General features: G+C 38.2%; 2 protein-coding genes across 3 annotated transcripts; one reads left to right on the plus strand and one right to left on the minus strand.

Moving 5' to 3' along the window:
- Window positions 1-1051: 1051 nt before the first annotated feature.
- arl14ep (ADP-ribosylation factor-like 14 effector protein) lies at window positions 1052-4978 on the minus strand. Its single transcript, XM_074666860.1, has 5 exons — window positions 4787-4978; window positions 4082-4277; window positions 3848-3979; window positions 1828-1868; window positions 1052-1433 (listed from the first exon to the last, which is right to left on the minus strand). Exons 1-5 carry the CDS (start codon window positions 4855-4857, stop codon window positions 1205-1207), a joined length of 669 nt encoding a protein of 222 aa, XP_074522961.1. The 5' UTR covers window positions 4858-4978; the 3' UTR covers window positions 1052-1204.
- Window positions 4979-7911: 2933 nt separating this feature from the next.
- On the plus strand, window positions 7912-27515 carry nr1h3 (nuclear receptor subfamily 1, group H, member 3). 2 transcript variants are annotated; one of them, XM_074667082.1, is made up of 11 exons: window positions 7912-8092; window positions 14748-14957; window positions 18277-18359; window positions 18488-18730; window positions 21102-21368; window positions 21495-21700; window positions 21781-21960; window positions 22151-22250; window positions 22596-22709; window positions 24206-24300; window positions 25756-27515. In XM_074667082.1, exons 3-11 carry the CDS (start codon window positions 18317-18319, stop codon window positions 25900-25902), a joined length of 1395 nt encoding a protein of 464 aa, XP_074523183.1. In that variant the 5' UTR covers window positions 7912-8092; window positions 14748-14957; window positions 18277-18316; the 3' UTR covers window positions 25903-27515. The 2 variants fall into 2 exon arrangements, with proteins under 2 accessions (XP_074523183.1, XP_074523182.1); XM_074667081.1 differs by having other exon boundaries at window positions 14748-14952.
- Window positions 27516-27677: the final 162 nt, after the last annotated feature.

Consider the following 27677-nt stretch of genomic DNA (forward strand, 5'->3'; position numbering starts at 1 on the left):
GATTATGCTCTCTATTTTTTTTCGCTGCATCCTGGATTCAAGTGACCAAAACTTCTTTGGACACCTGAAGACTTTGTCCAACTTGGTGTACCTGGTTTCTCATTCTGCTCCGAGCTTCAACAAACCACTGACTCATGTCTTTAATATTCTCACCAGCAGATACAACAAACATTTCTCCTCCATGAAAACATTTCGACTTGAATTCAAACTTTGGTTTGGAGCTGAACTTCTGCTGCTTTGATAAACGGTTTGTTTGCGTGGACTGACTCTCTGCTCTGATCGACTGAGCTCCATGAATATTAACCAGCTTCATTCATGAGCCGCCTTTTAGGATGAGCGATAACATCCATTACAATGCAAACAGAAATGCAATAACGTCGGAAAAACACCTAAAAAAAGAAAGTTTTGTGATATTATGGGAGTTTTATACGAGTTTGTGAGTTCATATTTGGCTGCAGCCCTGGACTCGCTGACCCCTGACCTCCAGCTGGGCCTGAGGACAGCAGGAAGTGTTTCAGAGAGACGTCAGCGTCTGATCCTTCCTGTGTCTCCGTCTTCACTCAGCGTGATGAAGTGCTGCGTCACGCTGCTTTGGGTCGGCATGGGGAGGAAAAAGACCTCCTGTGGTGAGTCCAGTCTGAGATTATCAGGCTGAAATGACCTCATGGAAATATGAATTAATGACATTTTAATTTGTAAGATGGATTACTGCGGTGACATTTTAATTAACGCCTGAACTTGTTAAAAGGCTCCAACATAACATCGGAATGCTAATTTCTATAAGATGCATGAAGGAAGTTTGACTTTCAGAGGTCAGGGGAGTAAAGTGTGCTCTTCTTTTACTCTTTGTTTATTTTTTAGTCCAACTTGTACAATTTATTTCTTCTTTGAATAATTTTAAACCGATTTTTTTCATTAAAAACTTTTGCTAGAATCTTCTTGGGATTTCATTTAAAGTTGTTGCAGAACAGCAGCAGTGCAGTCATGAAAGTTGATATTAAAAAACTGTTTTATTTACAATGAATGAAAAAACAAACTATATTTATTGAGAACACAACTGGAAAAAAATGGGGAGACACTTTTTTAAAGCAGCACAGTCAAAGATCTTCCATCTGGAAGTTTCCGTCACAGTAAAAGTCCGTCAGCCCGACGTCCAGCTGAGCAGAGGATGGAGAGAAGACGCTTTGATTCTCCGAGTCTCCGACTAGAAAGCAAACTTGTTCCTGATGATCTCTCCACCCTCCACCTCCATCTGCTCATACAGCCACTTCCTGTCACAGCGACACTCAACGCCACACTTCCGAGAGCCGCACTCAGGACAGGGGTAGAAGCAGCCCATACAGTCCACGTCTAGACAGTCGCACATGTCCTTACTGTTGGACAGCAGGCGGCCTTTGCTGTCGAACACTCTGCTCTTCGCTCCTAACGCCTGTCTGCACACGACAAATCAAAGTTTTATTAACTCAGGCTGTTACGCTGGAAAAAACTGAGATCTTATCAAGTGTTTTGTCTTATTTTCAGGAGAAAATGTCTTTTTTGACTTAATATGAGCCACATTCACCTGACCAGTCCAGAAAAAAATCTTATTTCAAGTTATTTAAAGACAAAATGAACTCTGAATTGCTGTAACAAGTACAAAAAATTTGCCAATGGAACAAGAGAAATTTGCTCAAAAATCTGCTTAAAACTAGAGTAATATCTTAGTGGAGGTACCTTTTCTAAATAGCTTAAAATAAGACGTTTTTCTGGAGTGGTCAGGTGAGTGTGGCTCTTGTATCTTGTATCACCAAAGTGAGGACGATGACACACGTCAACATGTGTTCTTACCTGTCAGAGAGCTGTTTTCCTCCTCGTCCCCCTCGTCCACCCTGTGGAAAATAAAGTACACAACAGCTAAATTATCTCATTTCTAATCGTTGATCGTACTCATCGTACAGCAAACAGCCTAATTCATTTAACATTTAAAACCAAGCTTCTTCATCAATCCACTGAGTTTAATCAATCTTCTCCTTCATCAGTTTGTTAAATGAATAGTGAGTTTCCTTTTTACATTACCTTCAATCATGTTTCTAGTATTGATGTCTCGAGCTTATGATTCTAGTCATGCTGCCAGGTGAAAAATTAATCTAATTAATTACAGGCTTTTTAATCAATTAATCTAATTAATTGCATTTTAATCTCATATCTTCTTAAAGTGATACTCTGGGATGGAACAAGTTGGGTCCTATCTAGAGCTGCACGATTTGGGGAAAAGGTGCGATTTGCGATTAGGTGGACAATATTGCGATTGCGTTTGTGCTTGCGATTTAATAAAAAAAGTTGTGTCATGATGAGTCTACAGACTTGCTTGGTTATCATGGAGAAAAATCTGAATTGCATGTGCTGACATTGCGATTGCGATTGTGATTGCAATAATCGTGCAGCCCTAGTCCTATCACAAGGTTTAGGGCAGAAATTACCCCTACAGCAGTGATTTTGTGCTGCAGAAGCCCAGAGCGCTCACACCAAACACCCCCTCCCTGCTCCTCTGCAGGTTTCCTCTGCACTCAGATGGGGCCATATTTTACTTGACCAAAAAAACAAATAAACAGACTCCCACCGAAAAAATCTGATATGGGTCTGCATTCATGCTTTATTTAGAGAATTTTCAGTGCGTTACTTTCACACAAAAACACCGCTAAATAAGGCTCTGGTTGTCATCGTGTCGTAAAACGGCGCTACCTCCGCTGCAGAGCCACAGCTGGCTACGAGGCGCTCGCCGCTTTGTGTATCAGTCCGCGCACACGGCGTGCCAGATATAAACAAACACAGGTAGTCTGCCAGGACGAATTATGCAATAACAACGTAAAGATGAGAGATTATGAGAGCCAGTAACGTGCTTAAAATTCTCTAAATAAAGCGATAAAGGATCCAACTTGTTCCATCCAGGAGGATCACTTTAAGGTCCCCAAATAAAGAATCTGAATTCTAGGACGTTACAAAACTGTAGTGCAAGACTAATCAAATGAATACACAAAGAAAAGATATGTAAATCCACTTTTTTTTCAAATGGCCAATATTAAAATGTCCCTGTTTGCTGCCACAACCGTTTACTGCGTCTATAGAAGTAAATTATGTTTTCAGCAGAGGGAGGTGGGGTCTGGTGGAGCTTGTCAATCAAAATCCTACTCGTAAGCTACTGTGGGTGAGAGCGGTGTGCTCTTTGGATGAGAGCTCAGCATGGATATGAGGAGAAGATGTGAGATGACGGAGACACAGAGAGACGCTGCAAGTCAGAAAAGTTCAGGCAGCTCACGCTCCAACTGAGGATGTGTCGGGGTATTTCAGAGAGAAAGAGCAGCGTCATCGCGAGAAAGACGAAGGATCAAAAACAGGAAGAGATACTTAAAAGAAAAGAGTCCACTCTTCTAAGGTAGTTCTGGTGTTTACATAGTCATAGAAAACATTATTTGGGTCATTAAAGATTGTTCAAGATGCTCTGAAAATGCCAGCAGCCAATGCGTTAGTCTTGCGTTAATTTTAATGACGTGGTGTAATTAGTTAATCTAATTAACGTGTTAAAGTGACAGCCTTAGATTTTAGTTATCAGTGTTTATTGTGATTTGTTTGGTAAATTCTGCCTTATTTTGAAACACATTCAAGCTGCAACAGGGACACAATTTTTTTAGTTTAAAACTTTAATTCTTTGTCATTTTTTGTTAGAAAAACAGATCAAACTTGGTGCGAATAAACTCCACAAAGTGGACTAAAGACTGTGCTCCTAAATTCCTTGAAACCAGCCAATTCTTCAGAGTTCAGTGCAAACCTTAAAAAATAGAAGGTCACCCAACAGTCATAGAAAACTCACCCTCATTCCTCCTCTTTTCTGGTCCCTGCGTAGACCAGCAGCTTCTCTCGCTCGGTCTCCGTCAGACTGTGATGTCGCCGGGCTCGCCACATTGGTCTCCTTCGGTATCGCTCCCCTCTTACGAAGCTCAATCTACGAGACAACCCCAGTTAACATCAAAGTCAAACATTTTTAAAGTTAACTTTTCTCTTAGAAATAAAGCATTAAAATGAAAATATATCTTTAACTCTCCACCTTTGATGAATCCCTCCCGTTGTTGAATATCGTGGGCACGGCGTCCTCCCTCAGGAACTGTTTGCCGTTGTAGTCCCTGAAGCAGTCGGTCCTGAAGTGTTCAGAGCAGAGACAAGTGTTGGCTGTGGGGATGAAGCTCTTCATCCCGAGGCTGTGCACCCATTTGGCAGCTAGCTGAGGTTTGCTGAGAGGAAATCTGGAAAAGACAAGAGGAGGGAGACATTTTCAAACCAGACTGCAGGATGTGGTTTCAGATAATTTTACCTCAGAGTACTTGATCAAAAATACTTCATTCATTTACTTTAGGGTGTGTTTCTGGAAGGAGGAGTGACAGTTTATAATACACCACCATATCAACCAAAAACATCAATAGAGATATAAATTGTATAGTAATAGTGTTGCCTATTTTCAATGCTTGTGAAACGGTGCTGTGTTAAAGGTGATGAAACAAAATTAGACCAGAGAAACAGAGATTATGGTTTGTTATTGTCCCGTAGTTTGATTAAATGCTGTTAGATATTTACATAGGACCAACATAAGGACTTACTTAAACCAAAGTACAATAAAAGACACAAAATTAGGGTTTTAAATTAGCTTTTAGAGAAGAATCTTGCTTATTTTGGCAGATTTGTATACCTCCCTCCTACTAGTTAGCCTGTGCAAGCTAAAGTAGCCGGCTAAAAACTCAAACCAGAGCTAACTTACCTGTAAAACCGGATTTCCGAGCCTTTCACAAACTTATTGCTGCACCCAGAAACCGCACAAATAACAGGCATGGTGTTATTTGTGTCTAAACTAAGCTAAAATATAAGAAAATATGGTGAAAAGTGCAGCTTCGCATGAATATAACAGCGTTTGTTTTTACGTTCTTCTTCGTCGGTTGAAGAGCAGGTTGATACTTCCGGTTCCGGGCAATTGAAGGTCTGCCCTCCGGCGGTAGCGTTGTTATCTATCTTTGTTAATGTTATCTTTTTTTATTTTTATTCTGCATTTGAAGTTTAATAAAACTACAAAGATATTTGACATGGGTAGACGACGTAAGGTTCTCCTATTTTTTTTTTATCTCAAACTCAATATTCCCGTTAAATAATCATGCTTCAGATGTTTTTTTTTTTTTTTTTATTGTATTTAGTTACTTAAAGCCCGTTTTGAGCTTCAAAGCTGTGGGTTTTTTTGTGTTTTATATTTTCCTACAGTGTTATCTCATTAATAACTGTTTCCTTAGCTCAGCACTTCCTTGTTGATATAGACACCGTAAGAGTAATGACAAACAAGAAAAGTGAACGCACACTGCTTTGCTTAAACAATTCATTTCCCTTACCCCAAACCAAGAAGTGCCTTAACACATTCATTATGTAAAGTACATGTACTTATTTATTTTATTTCAACATGTATATTAATACTTTCTTAATTTATTTTCTTTTTATATAGCCACATTATGTCTTCCTTAATAGTCTGATAGTCAGTAATTTGTTATCTGTTAAATAAACATTGACATTAAAAAAACTACCGTTAAAAAAAAAAAAAGAAAAGAAAAAAAAGGCACTTCCTTTTTATTGTTTTATGTAGAAAGTTTTCTTGGACCGTAAATGAATTTTTGGTGGAGTTGGGCGGGGATACAGTCGTATACATTGTTCATTTTCTTTATTTTGATTATTTTCTTTGTATCAGTAATGGGGTTTTTAAACTGCTCTATACCAAGTAAAGCACAGCATGCACAAATCAGGAGTCTAAAATCTAATTAAACTTTTGTTGTGGTGCAACCCCATGTTTTCTAAAAAAAAAAAAAAAAAAAAGAGCTTTTCAGATAAAGTCTGACTGATTGATGGTGAGTCTGTTTCAAAGCGAGTAGTACTTTTTATATTTACCGTTGAATGCTTGTAGATAGAGAGCAAAGTTAACAAGGTGTCAGATTGTTTTCATATAGCCTTCCTCGCAACTGCAATCTAAGTTTCTTTTTTATTTCAGAAATTAAGACAAAAAATATGACATTACCAACATCAAATACAGAGGAACTACTTTCCTGTGTATTTCTGTCAGACTACTATGATATTCCCAAACTACTTGTTAAGCTATCTGCTTTCCACCAACAAGTCCTTCATTATTGGAAACTAATATATAAGCATAACTTTAGCCCACATACAGTGACATTATGGAAAAATAGATGTATTTTAATCAAGAGGAAATCCTTTTATTACAATGACTGGATGGGGAAAGGTATCTGGTCCATTATGCATTTATTAGATAGCCACGGTAAGCCTTTGACTTATGATGCTTTCATAGCAAAATACAATCTGGATTGTACTAATAGACAATATAATGCAGTAATCAAGGCAATTCCACAAGCAATGATCAATCAAATCCAAGGGATGCTGACCTACTCTGTGGTTATTTCACATATGCCTTCTTTAGTAATAGATGGGTGTAGTGTTTTGGATAAAAAATGCAATAATGAATTCTTAAGTTCTAATTTCACTTCAATTTGTTTCTCCTCACCGTTGAAGAGGGCCCCTTTGTTCAAAGAATACTCCAGAAATGTTACAAGTAAGACAAGAACTGGTTACCTTGCCTTTGCAGTCCCACCCAAGGCTAAAGAAGTTCATTTTAAAATGTTGAATGAAATTTATCCGTGTAATGACTTCTTACATAAAAGGTTTAATGTAGATTTAAATGATTGCACTTTTTGTAACACAGATATTGAAACGGTAGAACATCTTTTTTTTCTCATGTGACTTAGTTAGGCCCTTTTGGGATTCTTTTCAAAATTGGACAAACTACAATGATCCAGTTACTTGGAGATTAACATACACCTCCTCCTTAACTGTCGCCACAGCGCCAAACTTCAGACTGCGTCTGTCTCTCTCTCTCTCCCTTTCTGTGTGTGTGTGTGTGTGTGTGTGTGTGTGTGAGTGTGTGTGTGTGAGTGTGTGTGTGTGTGTGTGTGTGTGTGTGTATGTGTGTGTGTCTGTGTGCGTGTGTGTATCCCCCCCATTCTCTCTACCACTCTCTCTCCTCTATCTGTCTCTCTCTAACCCCAACACAGTCGAGACAGATGTCTGCCTAACATGAGTCTGGTTCTGTCTGAGGTTTCTGCCTGTTAAAGGGAAGTTTTTCCTTGCCATTGTAACTTGCTAAATTCTGCAAAGTCCTGTACTCATGGTGGATTAAGATAAGATAAGACTCCTTATCTTGTCTTGATGTTGGGTTTCTGCTAATAAAATTTTATTAACATTTACGGGTCTAGACCTGTAAATGTTTTTGTAAAGTGTCTTGAAATAACATTTGTTATGATTTGGCGCTATATAAATAAAGATTGATTGATTGATACAAAAACATACTGACTGGTTTAGTGGAGGACAAGAAAGCACAGTTTGGGAACAATAATTAAATTTCTTTTTGTTTTTCGGAGTATTTTTTCCTGAAGTATCAAGATACTTAGAAATACCGAGAGAACCTCAACCTGCTGTTTTTCGTGGTAATTTTTTCCTCCTGTTTTTTAGAGTAATTTTTTTTCCTGAAGTATCGAGCTACTTCAAAATAATTATAACAAAAAACAAACCAATATAATAATTATAACAAAAAACAAACCGATAAAAAAATATTAATCAGAAAAACAAAATTTATTACCACAAAAACAAACCAAAGAATAAATTGCACTGAAAAACCTGAGGTTTTTTTTTTTTCTTCAAGTGAATGCAATACGCTTCCGTAAAAATATGACATTATTACGAACATCAAATACAGAGGAACTATTTTCCTGTGTATTTCTCGCCAGGTGCCTGTCAGACGGAACTCAGGGCACGAACGGACTCTTGTTGCCTGATGAAATCTGTCTCCTGCTGCGCGAGCCGCCTGCTGCCTGCGCGAGCCGCTGATCACATGATAGAACTCCGCTAACCAGCGAGCTAACATGCTAGCTTCGGATGTCAAAGCCGCTGTCAACGTCCACAAACAGACGGAGTAGCTTCTCCTAACTCGCAAATTGTCCCACAGTCTTGGAGATTAAGGCAAGTGAAGCTTCTTTTCCTCGTCTTTTGTCATGTTTGTGGTGTGACGTTGCCTCATAAGGCTCAGTTAAAGTTGTTGAAGAGGAGTTTTTGTCGAGTGCGGGGGTGTTAAGCTAACGTGAAAGATATTGGCCTTGTTTAGATCAACGACAAAGCACCTACATCCTTTTGTTTACGCTTTCTGACGAACAATGTTTTAAGTGCTGGTGGATAAAGGAACACCACATTCATATAATGTCAGCCAAAAGTGATGTTAACTCGTCAAAGTTGTGGCTAGCTACATGTTTTCAATAGCCGTAAGGCAGGTTGAATAACTTACTTACTTAGCTAATGTCAGTAGTAGGTATCTGGTCAAAAACAAGAAGCAAAATTTGAACTAACAAAGGCTACTTAAGTTTTTCCTTGCTATGTTTACATAACACTATTGCGAAACACTGCTACCCGTGTCATTGACAACATGCTAACTAACCACTGAAGCTATTTGTGAGCGAGCTGTGGTTCTCAAACGCCTACAAAAGTTCCTTTTCCTTCTTGTTAAGTTCTTAGTTATTTTCAAGCACTATCATCCTCAAACTCACTGACCTACAAAATATTCAATGGCTTTAAATAAATTTGCACATTCTGAACAGTCTAACATCACCAATTCAACCAAATCCTCATTGAGTCCCTGCAACTTTATGAGCTTAAGTGAGTGACCCAAGACCTCCCTAAGTTTTCATCTTCATCTCGATCCCAGCATCATTTAATCTAACATTTTTCTCATGTGAAATTATATCTATCTTACTGTTTGTGTGCTTTCCACAGTCCGTGGATTAATCAGACATCTCTCATGTATAGTACAGCAGTCATGTGTTGAACTATTGAGCAATTCTGGCAGGTTTCCAAGCAGGCATCTTGGTCATATAGTCATGTTTAGACCTATGCACTTCCCTATGTATTCTAACACTTTTTTACAAACAAGATTACTTTCCCATGTTGCATCAGTTTCTGTTTTATATTTCCAATATGAAGCACTATTGTGTAGCACAGGAGTAAAAATGAAACTTGTGTGAGTTCAGAGTGAATTTTCCTCTCTGTCATAGACCCCACGGTATTCAAACATCACACCCTAGATCTCCCTGCCATATAATCTTCAGGCACTCTCTCGTAGTCTGTCATTGGATCCTCCATCGAAGCACAGGTCACATATCTTTGATATCCCTTTTGTATGCTTCTGATTACAGTAAATATATCTTTGTCCCCAATATGGGTGTCTTTGTTGGGCCACATTGAGGCATTTGATCATCTTCAGTCCAACACAGTCAGTTCTTCTCTCTACCGTTCTGTTGCTGTGTTGTTGCAGCCTTTTCATTGCAGAGCAAATGTGATACTAAAATAAGTAAAAATAATAAGTAAAACCCAAGCATCCTATGTTTTCCCACACTGATGGTTCCACACATAAATAGGGCTGGGTATCATTCAGACATGTTTGATACCTTCACTTTGATACCAGTCCCTGAACTGAACTTTTTTGGTAAAAATTGTATAACGTCAATTTTATTTTATTTATGCAATGTTTCGGCTAGTGTGACCTAGTGTGACAGGTCAGAATTTAATGACTGCACCTTAAATGTGTTTATAACAGTAAATGACCTGTCTTCTGATTATTTTTTTTAAAGGGGACATATCATGCTGATCCCTGATCTAATACTTACATATAATATAATAAATTTGAAAACAAGACCTTTCACCCCCTGAATTTTAAAAAATGAGATATTGTATTTTTTCTGATATCCTAGAACGAGATTAGATGCCTCTGAAAATAGGTCATTGACATTTGGCCGCAAGATTTGGACCTTCGTGACGACACGAGGATCCTTTCTTTTTATTGGAGTAATCTGATAAAGCAGCTCCTCCTCTGTGATGTCAGTTAGTCACACAACCGCCACTGAGGGATACACCCACCAAGAGCCGACTGACTGAGTGCTGGATGCAGGGACTCTGGTCTGCTGAGCAGCTCGGCTTTACATGGTGAATTAGCAGTTAAAACACTGTAGTTTTTGCAGACGTGGTAATACTTATGAGACTGTGATATTTGCATGCTTGTTCTGACATGCACTGTGAACCTGGACCACAATAATGCCGTGATAATAACATAGTGAGAAACTGACGGTAGAGGGGATCTTTAGACTACACTTTCAGCATGATGGATAAAACAGACAGAGAAAAGTGAAGGAGCAGGATGGAGCCCTGTTATAGAAATAGTTTATTGGTGAAGTCTGACTATATTTCCACGTATAAACTCTACATGTTACAGTACCGGTTTGACTCACCACACTGAAGCGTCCTGAGATGATCTGTGTCCAGGTGGATTTTCTTCTTCCTGAGCTGCAGAACCGTCCGGGTCTGACTCGGGGTCCAATACAAAAGGACGTATCCTACACTCTGCCATTTTATTAGTGCTATCAATGCCTTACAGTGAAGTTTTGGCAAACAGCAAACTCGCTCGGTCTGCCCCATCCAATGTGGCGATTCTGTAAATACTGCCATGCTGCAAAAACCGCCCCCTGGCTCTACCCCCTCTGCCCCTCTGATAGAACTGACCAATCAGAGTACAAATGGCTGTGACGTTGCGAGGTTACTGGAGGTCATTCTCCAAACGGAGCGTTTCAACGAGATCTTCAGAATGGCCTAAAATGAGGATATTGAGAACGCTATTGTGGGGCAATAAAGGAACTAAATGACTTGTACTGAGGGCAGAAATGCTTTACAGGCATCCTAGTCTGGCATAGTGAAAAGGAGAAACAAGCATGATATGTCCCCTTTAATGTCAAAATAATCCTCCTTCTTTATCCGGGGTTGGGACCGGCTGAAATGGCCCAAAGAGACGAGTGTTTGCATGATTTGTTTTCTTGCAGACCTCCTTTGAGGCTGCAGCATACGTCATGGATCATACGTGCTGCTTGTGCTCGTCCATGAAGTGTAACACGCTAAAAAACTCACCTCTCTGGAGTGTGCTAAAGCAGAGGGGTGAATTGAGACTGAGCACGGCGAGCTTGCAGTCACGCAGGCCTAACAAACTGGACGTTAGGGTTGAAAAGTGTTAGGGCACGGTACGGATGGCCAGTGTGACTAGATTTGTCGTTGGTCACTTTTTTCCACAAAAAAATGTAACGTTAGAACAAATCACTGGTGCATTATCAGAGCTTGATCATGTGATTAACCCCTCAGGTACTGAAACTTAGCATCGAAAGACGAGGCATGTTTTGATACTCAGTACTACCGAAGCATTTGGTCGGTGCCATAAGAGAACCAAAGTTCTGTACCCAGCCCTACACATAAACCTGATTGTTCCTCTGTCAGGTTGTGAGCACGCCTGACACATGCTGCGCCTGTTGTCAGTTCAGGATGAGTAACATCTACATTTCTGTTATTGTTTGTGACCTGACTTAATCCCCAATTCAGCCCCACCCAATCTTAACCTGAGCAGAAGTGAAAAACATTTGGGTGGGTCCCTGAGACCTTGAGGTGCTACTTCTTCTTCTTCCATCAGGGTGTTGGTGGGAAATTTCATTCATTGTGGCCCCAGTGACTCTGGAAAACACTGACTCTTTTCTTTTTTCACTGATTTGTTGCTGATAATGGAAGATATTTTTGCTCGATTGGTGGGACTTACATCCTTTGGCACTCTGAGACTCTAAAAAAAGATGTTTCCCACCCCAGCAGCTTGGCTTCATTGGGTGTCACTGTCATTAGCACAGCTGTCTCATGACTGTTTTATAACATGTTGATATTTTTGCTGACAAAGACTGGGGGGTGTTGTGTATTTTAAACATCCTCATTCAGAGTGTGACCCAGAAGAAATCCTGATCAGAAACAAGCAGAGAAATTGACAAGCCCAGCCAACATCAGCCTCAGTTCAGCTCAAAGCCCTCGGGGACTTCCTGTCCACCCAAAAAAAGGAGTAACACTTCATTTTATTATTTTTATGCTATAAATGACAAAATATGGTTTATTCTTTGCAAAAGTGATACCATAGGCATGTAATTTGAACCAGGCACTTTCTTACTATGAGACAGCACGGCTAACAGCTACAAGCCCGGGCAGCTCAGGGAATATTTCAGAGTGACTAATTTTGTTTTGGTTTTGTCTTTTCAACTTGGGAATTTGTTTGACCACTTTCTTACACTTTGACCCCCAAGAAGCCGACTGTAAAGTCAAGCATAAAGTCTGAACTGAGCACTGTCTTTGTCAGGGATTTGCAACCTTTACTTTCAGAACAGCCATTTTGCCACTTCATGTTCACAATAAAGACAAAAAAAGTGGATAAAATTTAAAACAAAGAAAAAAATCTAGTGAATAATTATCGAAACAAGATTTTAAAAAAAATTGAAAAATTAAATCAAAGAATGTGCAAAAAACATGCAAAAAACTTGAAATTTCAAAATGTTTGCTGAACCTAAATTATGCAATTTTCAAAATTTTGCTAAATTTTCAAAAAGATTGTCAAAAAATTCTAAAAATTGCAAAATAAGTTAAAATTGGGGTTTGAATATAAACTTCAAAAATTTGCAAAATCTCCCCCCTTTTTCTGAATTTGTAAAAATGTAAAAATTTGAAATTAAAAAAAAATTCAAGAATTAAAAAAAAAACTAATCACAAAAAATGTAAAGGCCTTATTGCAAGGAGGTGATACATATTTAGTACAACAAAATGCTAAACTGTGATTTTGTTTAGTGTCTGTGTCGTTATCATTAATACCCTCTGTAAGAAAAACAATTAAAAAAAATCTCTATCAGTAGTATTTTTTTAAGCTATAGGGGGAGCCACTGCAAAGGAGTCAAAGAGCCACATGAGACTCCAGAGCCGCAGGTTGAAGACCCCTGATCTATGTAAAACATGAGATCACACTCCTGTTAAAAATGTCAAATTGATTTGCCAGTGTGGCTAACTATAGCAGAGCTAGGACCACCAACATTCAGTCATCTTTACAGGTCAGCATCCCAATGCTTGTGCTGATTATGAATACTTCAGTTGTCATCTCACATGACAAAACATGAGGGGAATTTGGTAGGGATGTCCTGACATTACATTTTCACTTCCGATCCGACACCGATACTGCAGCATTGAGTATTGGCTGATACCGATATTGATCCAATACGATATCAGCATTAAACATGCATACTTTGATTACTTATTTTGTAGTATGTTTGTCATGTTAGAAAAGGCTTGATTCAGTGATATTATTCAAATAAAGAACAGTAGTCAGCAACAGTAGGTATGAGGAAAAACTGACCCATTTATTATTTACTAATGGGTAACAGAAACTGCTTATATTAGAGATTTCAGATGCATTCGGATACGATACCAATACTTGTTTTTTTGCTGATATCGGACCGATATCCAATATCAATATGGGACACCTCTAGGATTTGGGCCTACAATGTAAAAAAATATCAATCATTAGTAGGGATGGGCAAGTACTGGTATCGGTATCGAGCAAATACCAGCCTTATTTCATGGTATTGGTACTCACCAAGGCAGCTGATACTCAAGACAAAATAATCTTGCATTGAGTAGGTCCTCCTTTTCCAGTAGTTTGCACTACATTACTGCAGTTTGACACCACAGCAAATGTGTCAGGTCCTTTTCAGATGACTTGAATGAACCAGAGAGTTGAGAGTTAAACTGTTTTATTTTACCCTTCAGTTTATTTAAAAAAATACCTTAAAGTGATACTCTGGGATGGAACAAGTTGGGTCCTATCACCAGGTTTAGGGCAGAAATTACCCCTACAGCAGTGTTTTTGTGCATAATAAATGGCGGAGCCACGCTGTCCACTCTATATACAGTCTATGGTCTGAATAGTTTGTAAGCAGAGTGCGGGGTTATCGTTTCCTGACCACTTTCATTGTGTTTGATTATTGGAGCTCCTGTTTGTTGTGTATAGATCATGTCAGTGTCAACGTTGAGCTGTGCTGATACACGCTGATACACGTAATCAAAGCTTTGGATTTGTAGAAATGTGTTGACTCTGTTGCAGCTTTTTAATTTCCAGCGGTCTATGAAAACATCGAGTGGACAAAGGTGACTGGCTGATAAGACGCCGGGGGGACATTGGACTTGGACAGGGAGATAGCAGCAGGGATGACATGAGGTCACAGGCAGAGTAAACCAGTTTTACAACCGCAGAATCAAGATTCACCCAATAAAGTTTGATACCTTTGATAGCCGTTGGACGGACTGTAGAGCGTGTTAGATCAAAAACTGGAGAAGTCTAGACGGCTGTGCTGATGACATAACACTTCACACTGCTACATGTGAATATAAGAGCAGCTTTTACACTCATTAAGTTAGTTTTGGTCGGTTTATTGACTCATTTATTAGACAAATATATTTTAGTCGTCTTTCTTTCCTTTACTCAGACCTTACAGACTGATTTCAAGCAGTGAGCTGTGATTCAGGTTATATTTTGACAGAGCCAGTCATCAGGTGTCAGAGAGAAACAGCTTTCTGGGTAAAAATTGTCAGCTCAGACAGTCGGAGAGGAAAGGCCGGGGAAGTCTGTGTGGATTTCAAGAGTCTCACACATGACCAATAGTAACCTCTGGTGTTCTCTGTCACCCTCCCTCCTCCCCTTTCTGTTTTCCCTCCTGTCTCCCATCGGGCTTTGTAGGAAGGGACTCGTCTTCTTTCCTACCCACTCTCTTCAAGAAATCAAGTCATTAGACTTCTGCCCAATTAGCCTCAGGGGGTTCCAGCATCTTCAGGAAACATCAAGGCGAGAAAGTCCTCCATCAGCGCAGGGGCATCGATCGACAGACTGAGGCTGTGGACGCACACCAGCATGATGAGGAGGCGATAGATAAGACATCAACTCCAGAGGTAAGGTCAGTCCAACATCACGTCTGTCACAAAACTACTGCTGCTGGGTAATCTGACTCAAAACAAGACTTCCTGCTGGGAAGTTGTGCCTGGAAATTTGATTTAGCCATAACAGGTGGAAACGCTTCAGCTGCTAGAATAAGAAAATATCAAGTATTTCTCTAAAAGCACATCAAATTTTTAGTATTTTTTGGCAAATTTGCCTTAAGGCTCAGCTGTAGTTGTCTAATTTTAGAGTCTGATGAGTCATTATTAAATGAAAGCCTGCATATCGACTTCATTATTACCTCCTGAGTGAAAGCTTTTATCAAGAGCGGCTGCAGCAATAACCTCTTCACTTGTTATTCAAAAAGCTTATCAGAGGAGTGAGGAGAATGACTTCTGTTCACACCAAACAGAGTTTTTAATGTGTACTGAACTTTTATCTGAGTCTCTCTTCACTTCTCATTTCCAAAGGTTGACAGAATATAGAGGGGTGGTTAATCATTTGAGGGACAAATCTGGTGTTTTTATGTTAAAAAATGAACACCACAAGGGTTGCATGATAACTTTCTGTGGCTAAAACACAGAAGCATGTTATTTAAAAAAAAAAAAAAAAAAGAAAGTATTTTTTTTTATTCTGGGTTTTTTTTTTTACCTTTATTTGCAGAGGAAAGGACGCTGAACAGGACACGAAAGTCTACACAGTGTTAGCTTACTAATTTTGCCACAGTCCAGATATATGAGCCAATATAAATGTGATTGGTTGTAATTGTCCTTTAATGTCATCTCAAACCTGTTTCAGGCTCCTGGTTGGAACCTGTAATAAACACTAAGACATCAACAAATGTTAAATCATGGTCCAGAAAAATGAAGGGCAGCAATACAACTCAATAGATTAAGATAGCATTAAGATATTGATTTATTTTAAAAGATTTGATTCAGATAATCAAGGAGGGTAAAACACTGATGATACATTTTTTGCCTGTAGATGTAAAACATGAGGTAAAATCAGGAAACTGCTTAAAGAAAGCATTTCCCTTGTCTTTTATTCCAAAAATGAGCTTAATTCTTGGAAAATTTACCTTTTACCTCTGTGCTTGTTGACTGAGTCTACTCCCAGCTGTGAATGTCAACATGTTAAAGACATTGTTTACTAAATATCCGATCTTCACTCAGCAAAGGAAGAGGGAAAAAAAACTAAGCCAGTTCAATCAATCAATCAGTCAAAATTTATTTATATAGCACTTTTCATACAAATAAAATGTAGCACAAAGTGCTTTACAAACAGACAAATGAAGTAAATAAAGGAATTATAACCAAAACCCACCCACACAGCAACCCATACACAGTGTTGATAAAAAGCAACATAGATAAAAGACAATAATAAAGCACACTGCTGTACCCAGTACGTACTGAGTAAACGCCGTCTTAAAGGTTTGAAAATGAGAAAACACTGGAGGTTAGGTAAAAATTATAAAATAAAATATATCATAAAATAAAATAAGAAAATTATTTATATAAATTAAGAATAAAAAATACTTGAAATTAAGTTAATATATATATATATATATATATATATATATATATATATATATATATATATATATATATATATATATATATATATATATATATATAATGATAAATAAATGAGGAATTAAACAGGAAAACAAGAGAAAAAAATAAGGAAATTAGAAAATATTTTAAAAAGAAAAGATAAAAAATAAGACAAGATAAAATAATAAAAAGTGGTCTGTACTTAAAATGAATAAAACACTAAAAGGTAATTCAGGTAAAAGCTCGACTAAAAAGGTAGGTTTTGAGTTTGTTTTCAAAGACATTAACATGTTATTTATACGCCAGCTGACGAGGTGTTTTATTTTATTTTATTTTTTGATATTATTATTATTATTATTTTACTATTATTTTTGTTATTATCATTGTTGTTATTATTTATAATGATATAATGAAATAATATTAACAAATGTATTTAGTTTTTATGCATTTAGATTTTTTATTTATTTATTTTTTTTTAAATACAATATTTCTGGAAAGAAGAGCTCTTTGGTTGTCTTCATGCCAAAACCAATATACAGGACAGAATTATAGAATAGTAGAATTTGTTAAAAAGTAAAGTACCTGAACCTGTCATGGATACTTAATCCCCCCTTTTTTGCAAAAAATAAATGAATAAAAAACATCTTAGCTTCGTCCCACCCACAGCACCATCTGATTGGTGACACACAAAGGCATTTTTTGGAAAACTTGACTTACTGTAGAAAACTTTAGGGAGTTATTTATTTTTTGAGTGTTTTATTTAACATAATAAGACAGCTGCTGAGCCTGGGAGCTGTTTAATAAACATATGCTTAAACACCTTAAATTTTGATGCCAATATTTTCACTTTTACTGCAAATGAAAATCGACTCCCAAATATGGGTTATCGGCTTCCTTTACTACTAATTATCGATATTGATATCGGCTCTGAAAATCATATCAGTCTTTTTCTGCTAGACAGCTAGCTGGGGTAGCCAGTGCTGGATAAATTTAGTTATTTTTATGACCTATCTGAGTTTTGTTTAGTGGACAGAATCCCATATTGTCGAACTGGGTGTTCCCTCGTGCCTGCCAGTTAAAAATAGCCAGAAATCATGCATGTGCGTCTGCTGAATCAGTTTCCTGAAACGCGTCCATATGAGGCACATGACAAACTTTCACTTCTGCTTTTCCTGCCCGCTGGCCTGGCCCCGTGCACGCCTGTGCGGCAGGATCTGTGCTGATATCAACACTGCGCTGAGCTGCTGAAGGACATCAGTTTGATTTCCACATGTATGTAGCTGAAGCACACCCTGCTTTTTGTATCTGTACAGCCCTCAGAAGATTACTCCAGGCAGTGTAGCTGCTTTGACTGCCTGCCCTGTTTATTACACTTAATCACTCCACGCCTGTGAATGTGTTTTCCTGACGCGCCCGAGGTCACAGACGTATCTCTTTACCGTGCAACAGTCGCACCATTGTGGAGTGAATACAAATATTGCATACATGCAAACTGTGCGTTAAATGTGGAGAAGAAAGGAGGTTTTAACTTCTGAAGTGTCTTACCCAATCTGAAGAGTAGACCAGGATTCTTCTCTGAAAACTTTACGCTCATTAATGAGTCTTCTATTTTCTGACTCTTGTTTCAAATCGATTGACTGCAGTCTGACCCTTTTTTATCCAAAGATGGTCTCATAGAGCTACAGTTTCCTGGAAAGAGGGTTCAACCGTTGGTTTTTCTTTCAGAGAGTTTTCCGTTTCTCTTGGAGGGTAATTTTTGGTTTTTCATTTTTTTTCACCTTGCAGGTACTCGTTGATTTCGTAATGACAAGCTGCTGTGCAGAAGATGTCCACGCTGTCTGTGACTGATATCCCAGATGTTGGTCATGGTAAGAGAAGCTGCTTCAGTGTCCATCCAGTTTGATGCTTTCAGAGTAGAAGTGTTGAATCCATTGTTGGATAAATGTCCCTGTTTGTTTGGACACCTGTGAAAATATGTTTGCGTCTCCTCCGTCAGATGAGAGTAAGGTGTTTGATGGGGCCTCTGAGCTGCAGCTGGACTGCATGGTTGAGGAGAGCAATAGAAGCAGCACAATGAAGCACGAAGGCCTGCTGTCGCTGGCTGACCTCTCCCAGCCGGATGACTTCCCTGTCCCCCCTCACAACGGCCCTGCGCTGAGCGAGATGAGCAGCCCTCTGCTGGTCGAACCCGGCGACATCAAGTTGGATCCAGCTGCAGGTGACACGTCTGCCAGCATAGGTGAGAAAATAAACTAGGGATACATGATATTGAATTTACACCTAATAGCAGAGATAGTCAACTTTCTCCTGTATTGAATGTAGCCTACAGTATTATGGTGCATACTCTTATCACATTTCTTGTGCAAAACAAACTGCGTAATTGTTTATTGCAATAACTTACAAAGAAAATAATAACAAATTTACATCCTACTTAAAGCTTGGATGATGCTCTCCCTGAGACAATCCTAACAATACCCACAACCAGAGCAAATTTAGCCAATTTCACTACTGACTTAGTAAGTAAATATAACCTCTGTTCACAGGGAACATGTGAGAAGTGCAACTCAAATTTAACCTAAAACAGGAGACAAATATGAGACGACAAAGTTACAGAAAGGGCAAAAAATATTTCCACCTTCAGTCCCTAATAGAGAAAAAAAAATTGAAAAGAAGTGAATAGAAAAGAAAATACTGTATTTATCCCAGAGGGTGAATTCAGGAGGAGTAACAGCAGCAATCAAGAAAACAAAGTAAGAAAGTGTATAGAAAGTGTAAAAAGCTCCATAAGAAAATAGATGCTGACAGCTTGTCCTTCATTGTCCAGTCAGCCAGCCTCCACCTCCACAGGGTCCAGGACTGAGCTTCTTCAGCAGTCTGTTCAGTCCGGTGTTAGCCGCGTTAGTCATGTCTGTGAATAGCATGATGCTACTCTGCCCTCTGGTACTCCCTCTGTTGCTGGGTTAGCACAGCTAGCTTGTCCATCTTATTGGAGATAGATCTTATGTTCCCAATAACGATGGATGGAAGGACAGGTCCATGTCGTCACTTCTTAGCTCACACCTGAGAACCAGCACGTCGTCCTCACCTCCTTCTCCTTACCTTGTGGGGAAACATCCGGCCTAGCACCAGTTAGCATTGACATGCTCCAGGCTGCTAACAGCTGAGTTCACATGTAAACAATGCAGCCATGGTTACATGTAGGACCTCAAGACAAACACAGGAGAAAAGTAGTAAAAATATCACTGAAGACACAAAAAGTTTGGAGTCCATGACCAAAAAATGAGCCGTACAAAGTAATTACCCACTACAAATACAAAGTTTAAACAGTCAAGAAAAGACAACTAAATGTTTTTAATAATCAGAAAAGAATGAAACTATGTTTGATACAAAGAGACAAGTTTCAGAATCAAAGAGACTTGAATAATGTCCATCACAGCAGTGTGTGTGTGTCCCTGACATGTCTCTGCAACTCTCCGTGTGTGCTTAATGCAGCTTGTTTGACAACTTCCAGGAACTAGCGTCTCCAGTATCCACTCATCATTTTTCTACCTCAGGCGTGTTTCCTCATGTGTGGACCCTTCTACGTCACAGCTGTTGGTGTAAACATACACCACAAACAACTTTTCCTGAATCTTAATTGTAAATGATGAATTTATTCTTTTTATTCTTTTTTTTCTCTTATTTCTTTCTTTTTTGCCTTTTCCCCCCTTTTTATCTCTTTTCTCTTTTTTTCTTTCTTTTTTCCTTTTTTTCTTTCTTTCTTTTTATTTTTCTTTTCTTCTTCTTCTTTTTTCTTTTTTTCTTTTTATTTTTCTTTTCTTCTTTTTTTTCCCTTTTTTTCTTTCTCTTTTCTATTATTCCTTCTTTTTTCCTTTTTTTCTCTTTTCCTTTTTCCCTTTTTTCTTTCTTTTTTCTTTTTTTTTCCTTTTTTTCCCTTTTTTCTTTTTCATTTTTTTCCTTTTTCCCTTTTTTTCTCTTTTTCTCTTTTTTTTCATTTTTTTCTATTTCTTTTTCTTTTCTTCTTCTTTTTTTTCCCCTTTTCCTTTTTTCTTTCTTTTTTTTTTCCTTTTTTCTTTCTTTTTCTCCATTTGTCCTTCTTTTTTCCTTTTTTTCCTTTTTTCTTTCTTTTTAATTTTTTTTCTTTTTTCTTCTTTTTATTTTTATATTTCAGCTGAAGTAGAAAACAATATTCACTAGCAGCTCTACTGGTCTTCCAAAGTCACGGTACAGAAACTGTGCTGACCGTGCCTTTCAAAATAAAAGCATTTCAGTATTTTTTTGAAGAGTTGTTGAACATGACCTGTGGAGCTGACGTGTGTCTCTGTTACCTTTTTAAAAAAGCAGAAATAATCCCTCCTGCCATTTACACTTAAGCTTAAACGTTTCTCCTTGAGTTTGCAGACCGTCTAGACGTCAGACAGGATGTGGTTGACTCCATGAATTTGCATTGTTGATCCTGCATGTTTTGCATACAATGCTGTGTCTAACTCGGCTCTGTTTGGACAGGAGGCCTTGAAGTCTTCAGTCGCCTTCAGCAGACGTGAAACACTCTCTGTAAATAACTTCCTGCCTTGAGTTGAGTGTTGTTGTCTTTCCTCTGATGTGTGTAGATGGTCAGCCGGTGAAGAGGAAGAAGGGGCCTGCGCCAAAGATGCTGGGTAACGAGGTGTGCAGCGTGTGCGGCGACAAGGCCTCTGGTTTCCACTACAACGTGCTGAGCTGTGAAGGCTGTAAGGGCTTCTTTCGACGCAGCGTCATCAAAAGCGCCCAGTACTCCTGCAAGAACAACGGACGCTGCGAAATGGACATGTACATGCGCCGCAAGTGCCAGCAGTGCCGCCTGCGCAAATGTCGGGAGGCAGGCATGCTGGAGCAGTGTGAGTGTCTGTGAGACACAGAGACTTCAGATCAGCTGGATTCTCCAGCGTGTGGGTTTGCAGGGAGGGTGGGAGCATGTTTGAAGTCAGGAGTTGAACTTTCGTTGTCCCTCTTTGACCCTGTAGGCGTGCTCTCTGAGGAGCAGATCCGACTGAAGAAGATGAAGAAGCAGCATGAGGAGGAAACGGCCCGCACGTCCACAGTGGTCACCCCCACCCCTCTGCAGGAAGTGGCTGCGCTGGATCCCCAGCAGCAGGAGATGATCGAGAAGCTGGTGGCCATGCAGAAGCAATGCAACAAGAGGTCTTTCCTTGACCGACCAAAAGTCACGGTTAGTGGACGTTACATTTCAGCTGCTCTCTCTGTTCCTCCACCGTTCACTGATAAGTTACTTCATTTTCCCTGAAACAGCCGTGGCCCCAGAGCCAGGACCTGCAGAACCGTGAAGTGCGTCAGCAGCGCTTCGCCCACTTCACAGAGCTGGCGATTATGTCAGTCCAGGAGATTGTGGATTTTGCAAAACAGCTTCCTGGTTTCCTGGAGCTCACAAGGGAGGACCAGATCGCTCTGCTGAAGACGTCTACCATTGAGGTTTGTCGCGGTTCATCATGAGACTCTGTTTCTTGTAGCTTCAGCTGGAAAAGTTTGTTTTACTCTGAAAGAGCGGCTTTGTTACCGTCCATGATTGGTTTCACAGCAACTTTTAATGAGTTTCAAGTGAGCTGGAAACTTCACTGTGTTAGTTTGGTCTCAACTTTTTGTTCCTCCTTATCCTCCTCAGATTATGCTGCTGGAGACATCTCGGCGGTACAACCCTGCTATTGATAGCATCACTTTTCTGAAGGATTTCAGTTACAACAAGGAGGATTTCGCCAAAGCAGGTGCACAAACTCTTCTCTTTCTGAGTGGAAACATGAAATCAAGGTTCATGTCTCGTATAAAAACAACAGAGACAAGTTTGTTTCCCTAAAGCTGTAAATGCTGTTTTTGTTCCCACTGTCATGAGGATAAATTACGAAATTACTCTTCAAATTCTGCGTACAGCCACAACAAAAGGTCACACACGTTGTGTAACTTTTATATAAAGACTTTCCTTTTCCTCCACTCTGACTAAAATGATGTATCCTCAGTTGAGTAACCTAAAGCATGCCGTGTTATTGCACCACGTTTCCTTCTTTAAAGTGACGTCTTGTTCCCCGTCTGTCTCTGAACTCTCACCCCCTCAGGACTTCAGATCGAGTTCATTAACCCCATTTTTGAGTTCTCAAAAGGAATGAATGACCTGCATCTGGACGAGGCTGAATACGCTCTGCTCATCGCCATCAACATCTTTTCTGCAGGTCAGAGGTCATTTCCTAAAGAGCCGCCTGTGACTCCTCGTTTAAACTGAGCTCAAAGAGTGAGAACATGTGTGGTCAGTAGATCCAATCCAACCCATACCAATCTGTACTGATCCAAACCGGATGGCTTGGTGGAAACAGGGTTGAGATAGGGATGGGAACTGAAGTAGATACCTTTATAGGTACTGACCAACTGAGTACCAGTCCCTATAGAATCAAACGGTGCCATGTTTTGGTTCCTGAACACATCCTGGTGACTATGAGAGAGTTGAAGAGTAGGTGATTTTCCAGGACATGAACACAGCATTGAAAAGTTTTTTTTTTTTTTAATTTCACAATTTTTATGATTTTTTTTTTACAAATTTTTTACATTTCTAATATGTTTGACATTCTAATAAACTTTTAAAATTTCAAATAGAAAATTAGAGACATTTTGAAATTTTGTGGAAGTTATCACATTTCAAATAAAAAAAAAATTACCAAAATTTTAAATTAAAACAAAATTGCAAATTTGACATTTCCTTTTTTATTTGTGTAAAAAAATATTTTTTAGATTTGACAATTTTTGTGAAATTTGGGGGATTTTTTTTTTACATTTTTAAATTTCTTGACATTCTAATAAACTTTAAAATTTTCAAATAGAAAATTAGCAAAATTTTGTGGAAGTTATCACATTAAAAAATAATAATAATACATTTTACCAAATTATTTAAATTAAAAAAAATTGCAAATTTGAAATTTCCTTTTTTATTTGTGTAATTTTTTTTTTTACATTAAACAATATCTTTTTAAGAAATTTTTGGCATTTTTTAAATTTTTAAAATTGTTTGACATTCTATTAAACTTTCAAAATTTTAAATAGAAAATTAGAGACATTTTGAAATTTTGTTGAAGTTATCACATTTCAGTTTGTTTTGTTTTTGATTTTAACAAATTTTTTAAATTTCAAAAAAATTATCCAAATTCTAAATTTCCTTTTTTATTTGTGTAAAAACAAAAGAAATAAGATTTTACAATATTTATGAATTTTTTTGATTTTTCTTTTTAATTTTTAAATTGACATTCTAATAAACTTTTGAAATTTAAAAAAGAAAATTAGCAAAAACTTTTATTTTTTTTATTTTACCAAAAATCTTTGTAACAAAGAGCCACATGACATTAAAAAAACGTAAGATTTAACAAATTAATATTTATTACCACACAAACACACACCTAATTACCAAAAGTATTCACTTTGAAAAGATAAGGTATCAGGATTGCTAAGTACCGATCGCCAGGTGTTGAGCATCGATACTGTATTATTTCAAATCTGGAAGGTTCCCTAGTGTAAGATGACCAAGAAGTATGATTAAAAAAAAGAAATTATCCACCAATCATTCATTTTCTCTTCTTGAGCTCAGTTAATTTGTGTTTTCTAAAGGCATGACCTCCATAAAACCAGACGACGTCGCACATACAGAGAGCTAACAGGCATCTTTTGTTTTGTCTTTGTTCAGATCGTCCAAATGTTCAGGATCACGACCTGGTGGAGAGGTTGCAGCAGCCCTACGTGGATGCTCTGCGCTCCTACATCATGATAAAAAGACCAAATGTAAGTTCAGAGCTGCTCTCATAACAAGTCTTCCTGTGACCAACAGAAGGTCAGCACAACCTGGCTGCCGTCATCACAACAAGCACATTAGGTCAGGGCCGAGTTCAGACCTGTTTGTCAGACTGACGGTGGCTGTGAGGTTAAACAGGTGCAGGGAACGAGCTGCAGGAGCAGGTGTGTGATAGAGGAGGAGGAGGCTACTTGAAGATACTGTAATATGTTTTCTAAAGGAGGCCAGAATGATTCATTGGTACATTCTGCAGATATTTATTATGATAAACTCTTAGCCTTTTAGTCTAGACCAGGGGTCTGCAACCTGCAGCGCTTTGTTTCCATTTCAGTGGCTCCCTATGGCTTTAATATGCAGGATTGATTTGTGACAAGGAATAAGCAAACAAAAAAAGACAAGTTAAGCAATATTGTTAACATATGTTATCACATTCTACTATTCTTTCTAAAATGTTGACATTTTTTCAAATTTGTGAAAAAAAGGTAAACTTTTGAAGTTTGTAACTTGTTTGACTTTCTAATTAACTTTTGAAATTTTATAAAGAATAAAGTTTTGACATTCCAAAACTTTTGTTTTTTCTTATTTAACCAAAATTTTATACATTTCAAAAAATTTAAAAAATTCAAAATATGAATTTCTTTTTTAATTTGTGTTTTTTTTTTTCAAATTTCATAATTTTTATGACATTTTTGGATTTTTTAAAGTTTCTAGATTAATTGACCTTCTAATAAACTTTTGAAATTTCAAATAAAACTGGAGACATTCTGAAATTTTGTGGACGTAATGACATTCAAAACTTTATTTTTTAAAATTTTACCAAAATTTTGAAATTTTAAAAAGTTTGCAAATTCAATTTTTTTTTGTGTCTTAAAACTTTTTTTTTTTAGATCTAAGTTAAATTAGGTCATTTGCGAGTTTTATAGATTTTTGAATTATTTAACATTCTAATAAACTTTTGAAATTTAAAAATGAAAATTAGCAAAATTCTGAATTTTTGTGAAAGCTTTGGAATTCCAAAACTTTTTTTTAATAGTACCATTTTTTTTTATGTAAAGAAAAATTGCAAATTTGAAATGTATTTTTTTATGTGTGTAAAAAAATTTTTTAGATTTTACAATTTCTATGAAAATTTTGCAATTTTTTTAATTTTTGCAAATTTATCAGAGAAAAAATTAAAGACTTTTCGTGTACTATTTAAGGAATTTCCAAATAACTTCTTCTTTCAATATTTGTTTACTAGATTTTAACTTTGTATAGAACTTCATATACGATAAAGTTTCTACTGTGAAGATAAAGTAGACTTGGTAAAGTAAAGGATGCAGACCCCTGGTCCAGAGCTAGCATGTAGAGGATAACATCGATGTTAAATAAATGTTGCGGATGTGACTGAAACACACTCTGCTCTGAGAACCCAAATAAAAATGTCGTTTCACTGGTTTCCTCAGGATCACTTGATGTTCCCCCGTATGCTGATGAAGCTGGTGAGCCTCCGTACACTAAGTAGCGTCCACTCTGAGCAGGTTTTCGCCCTTCGCCTCCAGGACAAGAAGCTTCCTCCGCTGCTGTCTGAAATCTGGGACGTCACTGAGTGACTGAAACCTGACGCTCCTCAGAGACGGGCAGAGACAGACCTGACACATGAGGAAAAACAGACTCACTCCTGCCCCTCTGGTCAGGGATTGGTTCTAGTGTTTGAGGTTTTCTTTTTTTTTTCTGGTGGGAGGAGAGCAGCGATGCCCTTTGCTCTCAAACAGACTGAACAGTTTGAGTTTGGGGACAAACATGGACGTCTAGTTTTCTTTGAGCCTTTGGTTGTTCTTTGAGGAGATGCTGATATGATTTGGCAATATGAAAAACCAGCGTCAGGCTCTCTAGCCAGTTATCTTTGATATCATATTTGTTGAAAGGTATAATCTCTAGTGCAGTTCTCAACTCATCCTCTCTTAGTTAGAATCAGACTCGTGAGGGGGCGTGGCTTCCTCAGCGCCACTTTTACATCTGCACATTCAGTTGGAGGCGTGGTTTTTGCAGTCGTGCAATAGGTGGAAATGGATGCAGAGCAAAGCATGAGCAGATCCAGGTCTGCTGTTGACTTCTTGGTGTTTGGGTAAAACTGTAGACTCTCTGGTTGGTATTGTGCATTGTAATACGGCAACAAAACGCTTGTGTTCCTTTTGGAGTAACTGCAGAAATTGATGGGTTGGTGTAGTCGCTCAGGTAAAGTAATGTGAAGTAGACCTCTGGGATCTAGAGGCTTCTTTAATTTCTATTAGATTAGTTTTCTTCCAAGTGCATAAGGGACCCTTTTGGTCATTTGTAGATGCCCATTAACTTTCATGTAAAACTGTATATTTATTTTCACAAGCAGAATGTGTAGAGCGCACACACGAGAAGTATCCTCAAGATTGTACAATCACGTACTAACGCACAACAAAGTCAAACCCCAGCAGGACACGGACCCACTCTTCCCGCATTTACGAGAAACGGTGATGCAACTTTTTTATTTTCCAAGTGGAGGACTGGTACCGAGAAGTAGGTGTCACCAGTGTGTCCTCATATTCCATGTAACGATTCAACTTCATTTGAATTTCCTTTTTTTTCGGTGAATAAAAACATCCTGACAGTGTTGTATTCAGAGATGGTTCTGGAAATAATTCCCTCAGTTAACTTCTTTGTTTGTGTAAAATCTAATTCTGTTTATTTCGTCAGTTTTGGTGATTTTCTTTTGATTCCAAAAGCATTTAAAGTCGAGAGAAACATGTAAGCAAAAAACTTTCATTTGTGAATGATGCTGCAGACAGGAGCTGAAAACTAGAGTCTTGCGTATCATCCTTGAACAGGTACAGCTTTAACCGGTTGGGTTTTGGAAAGCCTTGCAGAAAACTTCCAAAACAGGAGAGACCCACAGAGACGTTGTTCCTCCTGTCGGTGTAAACTTGAAAAACACACCTTGCTCTATGAATGTCGAAGCGTGTTCCTAACTGTGCAGACTGTTTCTAACTATCCCCAGAGATCATCATCATCATCATCATGGCTCTTCATCACTGTGGATGGTAAATATCTGCTTTGTCTTAACACAAACGGTTTCAACCATTTCAGCTTTTCACCACTGAGATCAGGCATTATACCAATGCTTTCCACCACTTTCAGATATTTTTTTTATTGTTTCTAATTAATAAAGTTGCATTTAACAGCTGGAACATCACAGCTGAGATGGGATGTTGGTTCTTTGTGTACAGACAGAAACACAGGCACACTGGTTCTTTAATGTCAGGCAGACCCAGGTAAAACATGGCTACAACTTATTAACAAAAAGCATCAGTTATCTGTGCAAAGGGCTGAAATTCAACGTTAGACCTGTCGTCAG

Source organism: Halichoeres trimaculatus, unplaced genomic scaffold (assembly GCF_033239565.1).
Source record: "Halichoeres trimaculatus isolate MK-OKI-2021-1 unplaced genomic scaffold, fHalTri1.1 fHalTri1_scaffold_3, whole genome shotgun sequence".
NCBI lineage: Eukaryota > Metazoa > Chordata > Actinopteri > Labriformes > Labridae > Halichoeres > Halichoeres trimaculatus.

Bases quoted from the DNA above. Each gene is read 5' to 3' on its own strand.
- arl14ep (XM_074666860.1), bottom strand. From the start codon at position 4,857: ATGCCTGTTATTTGTGCGGTTTCTGGGTGCAGCAATAAGTTTGTGAAA. The intron at 1,869-3,847 runs GTGAGTTTTCTA...TATTTTCCACAG, and splicing joins AGAAAAGAGGAGGAATGAGG to GGTGGACGAGGGGGACGAGG. The intron at 1,434-1,827 runs GTAAGAACACAT...TGTCGTGTGCAG, and splicing joins GGAAAACAGCTCTCTGACAG to ACAGGCGTTAGGAGCGAAGA.
- nr1h3 (XM_074667082.1), top strand. From the start codon at position 18,317: ATGTCCACGCTGTCTGTGACTGATATCCCAGATGTTGGTCATG. The intron at 18,360-18,487 runs GTAAGAGAAGCT...CTCCTCCGTCAG, and splicing joins TATCCCAGATGTTGGTCATG to ATGAGAGTAAGGTGTTTGAT. The intron at 21,961-22,150 runs GTTTGTCGCGGT...TATCCTCCTCAG, and splicing joins TGAAGACGTCTACCATTGAG to ATTATGCTGCTGGAGACATC.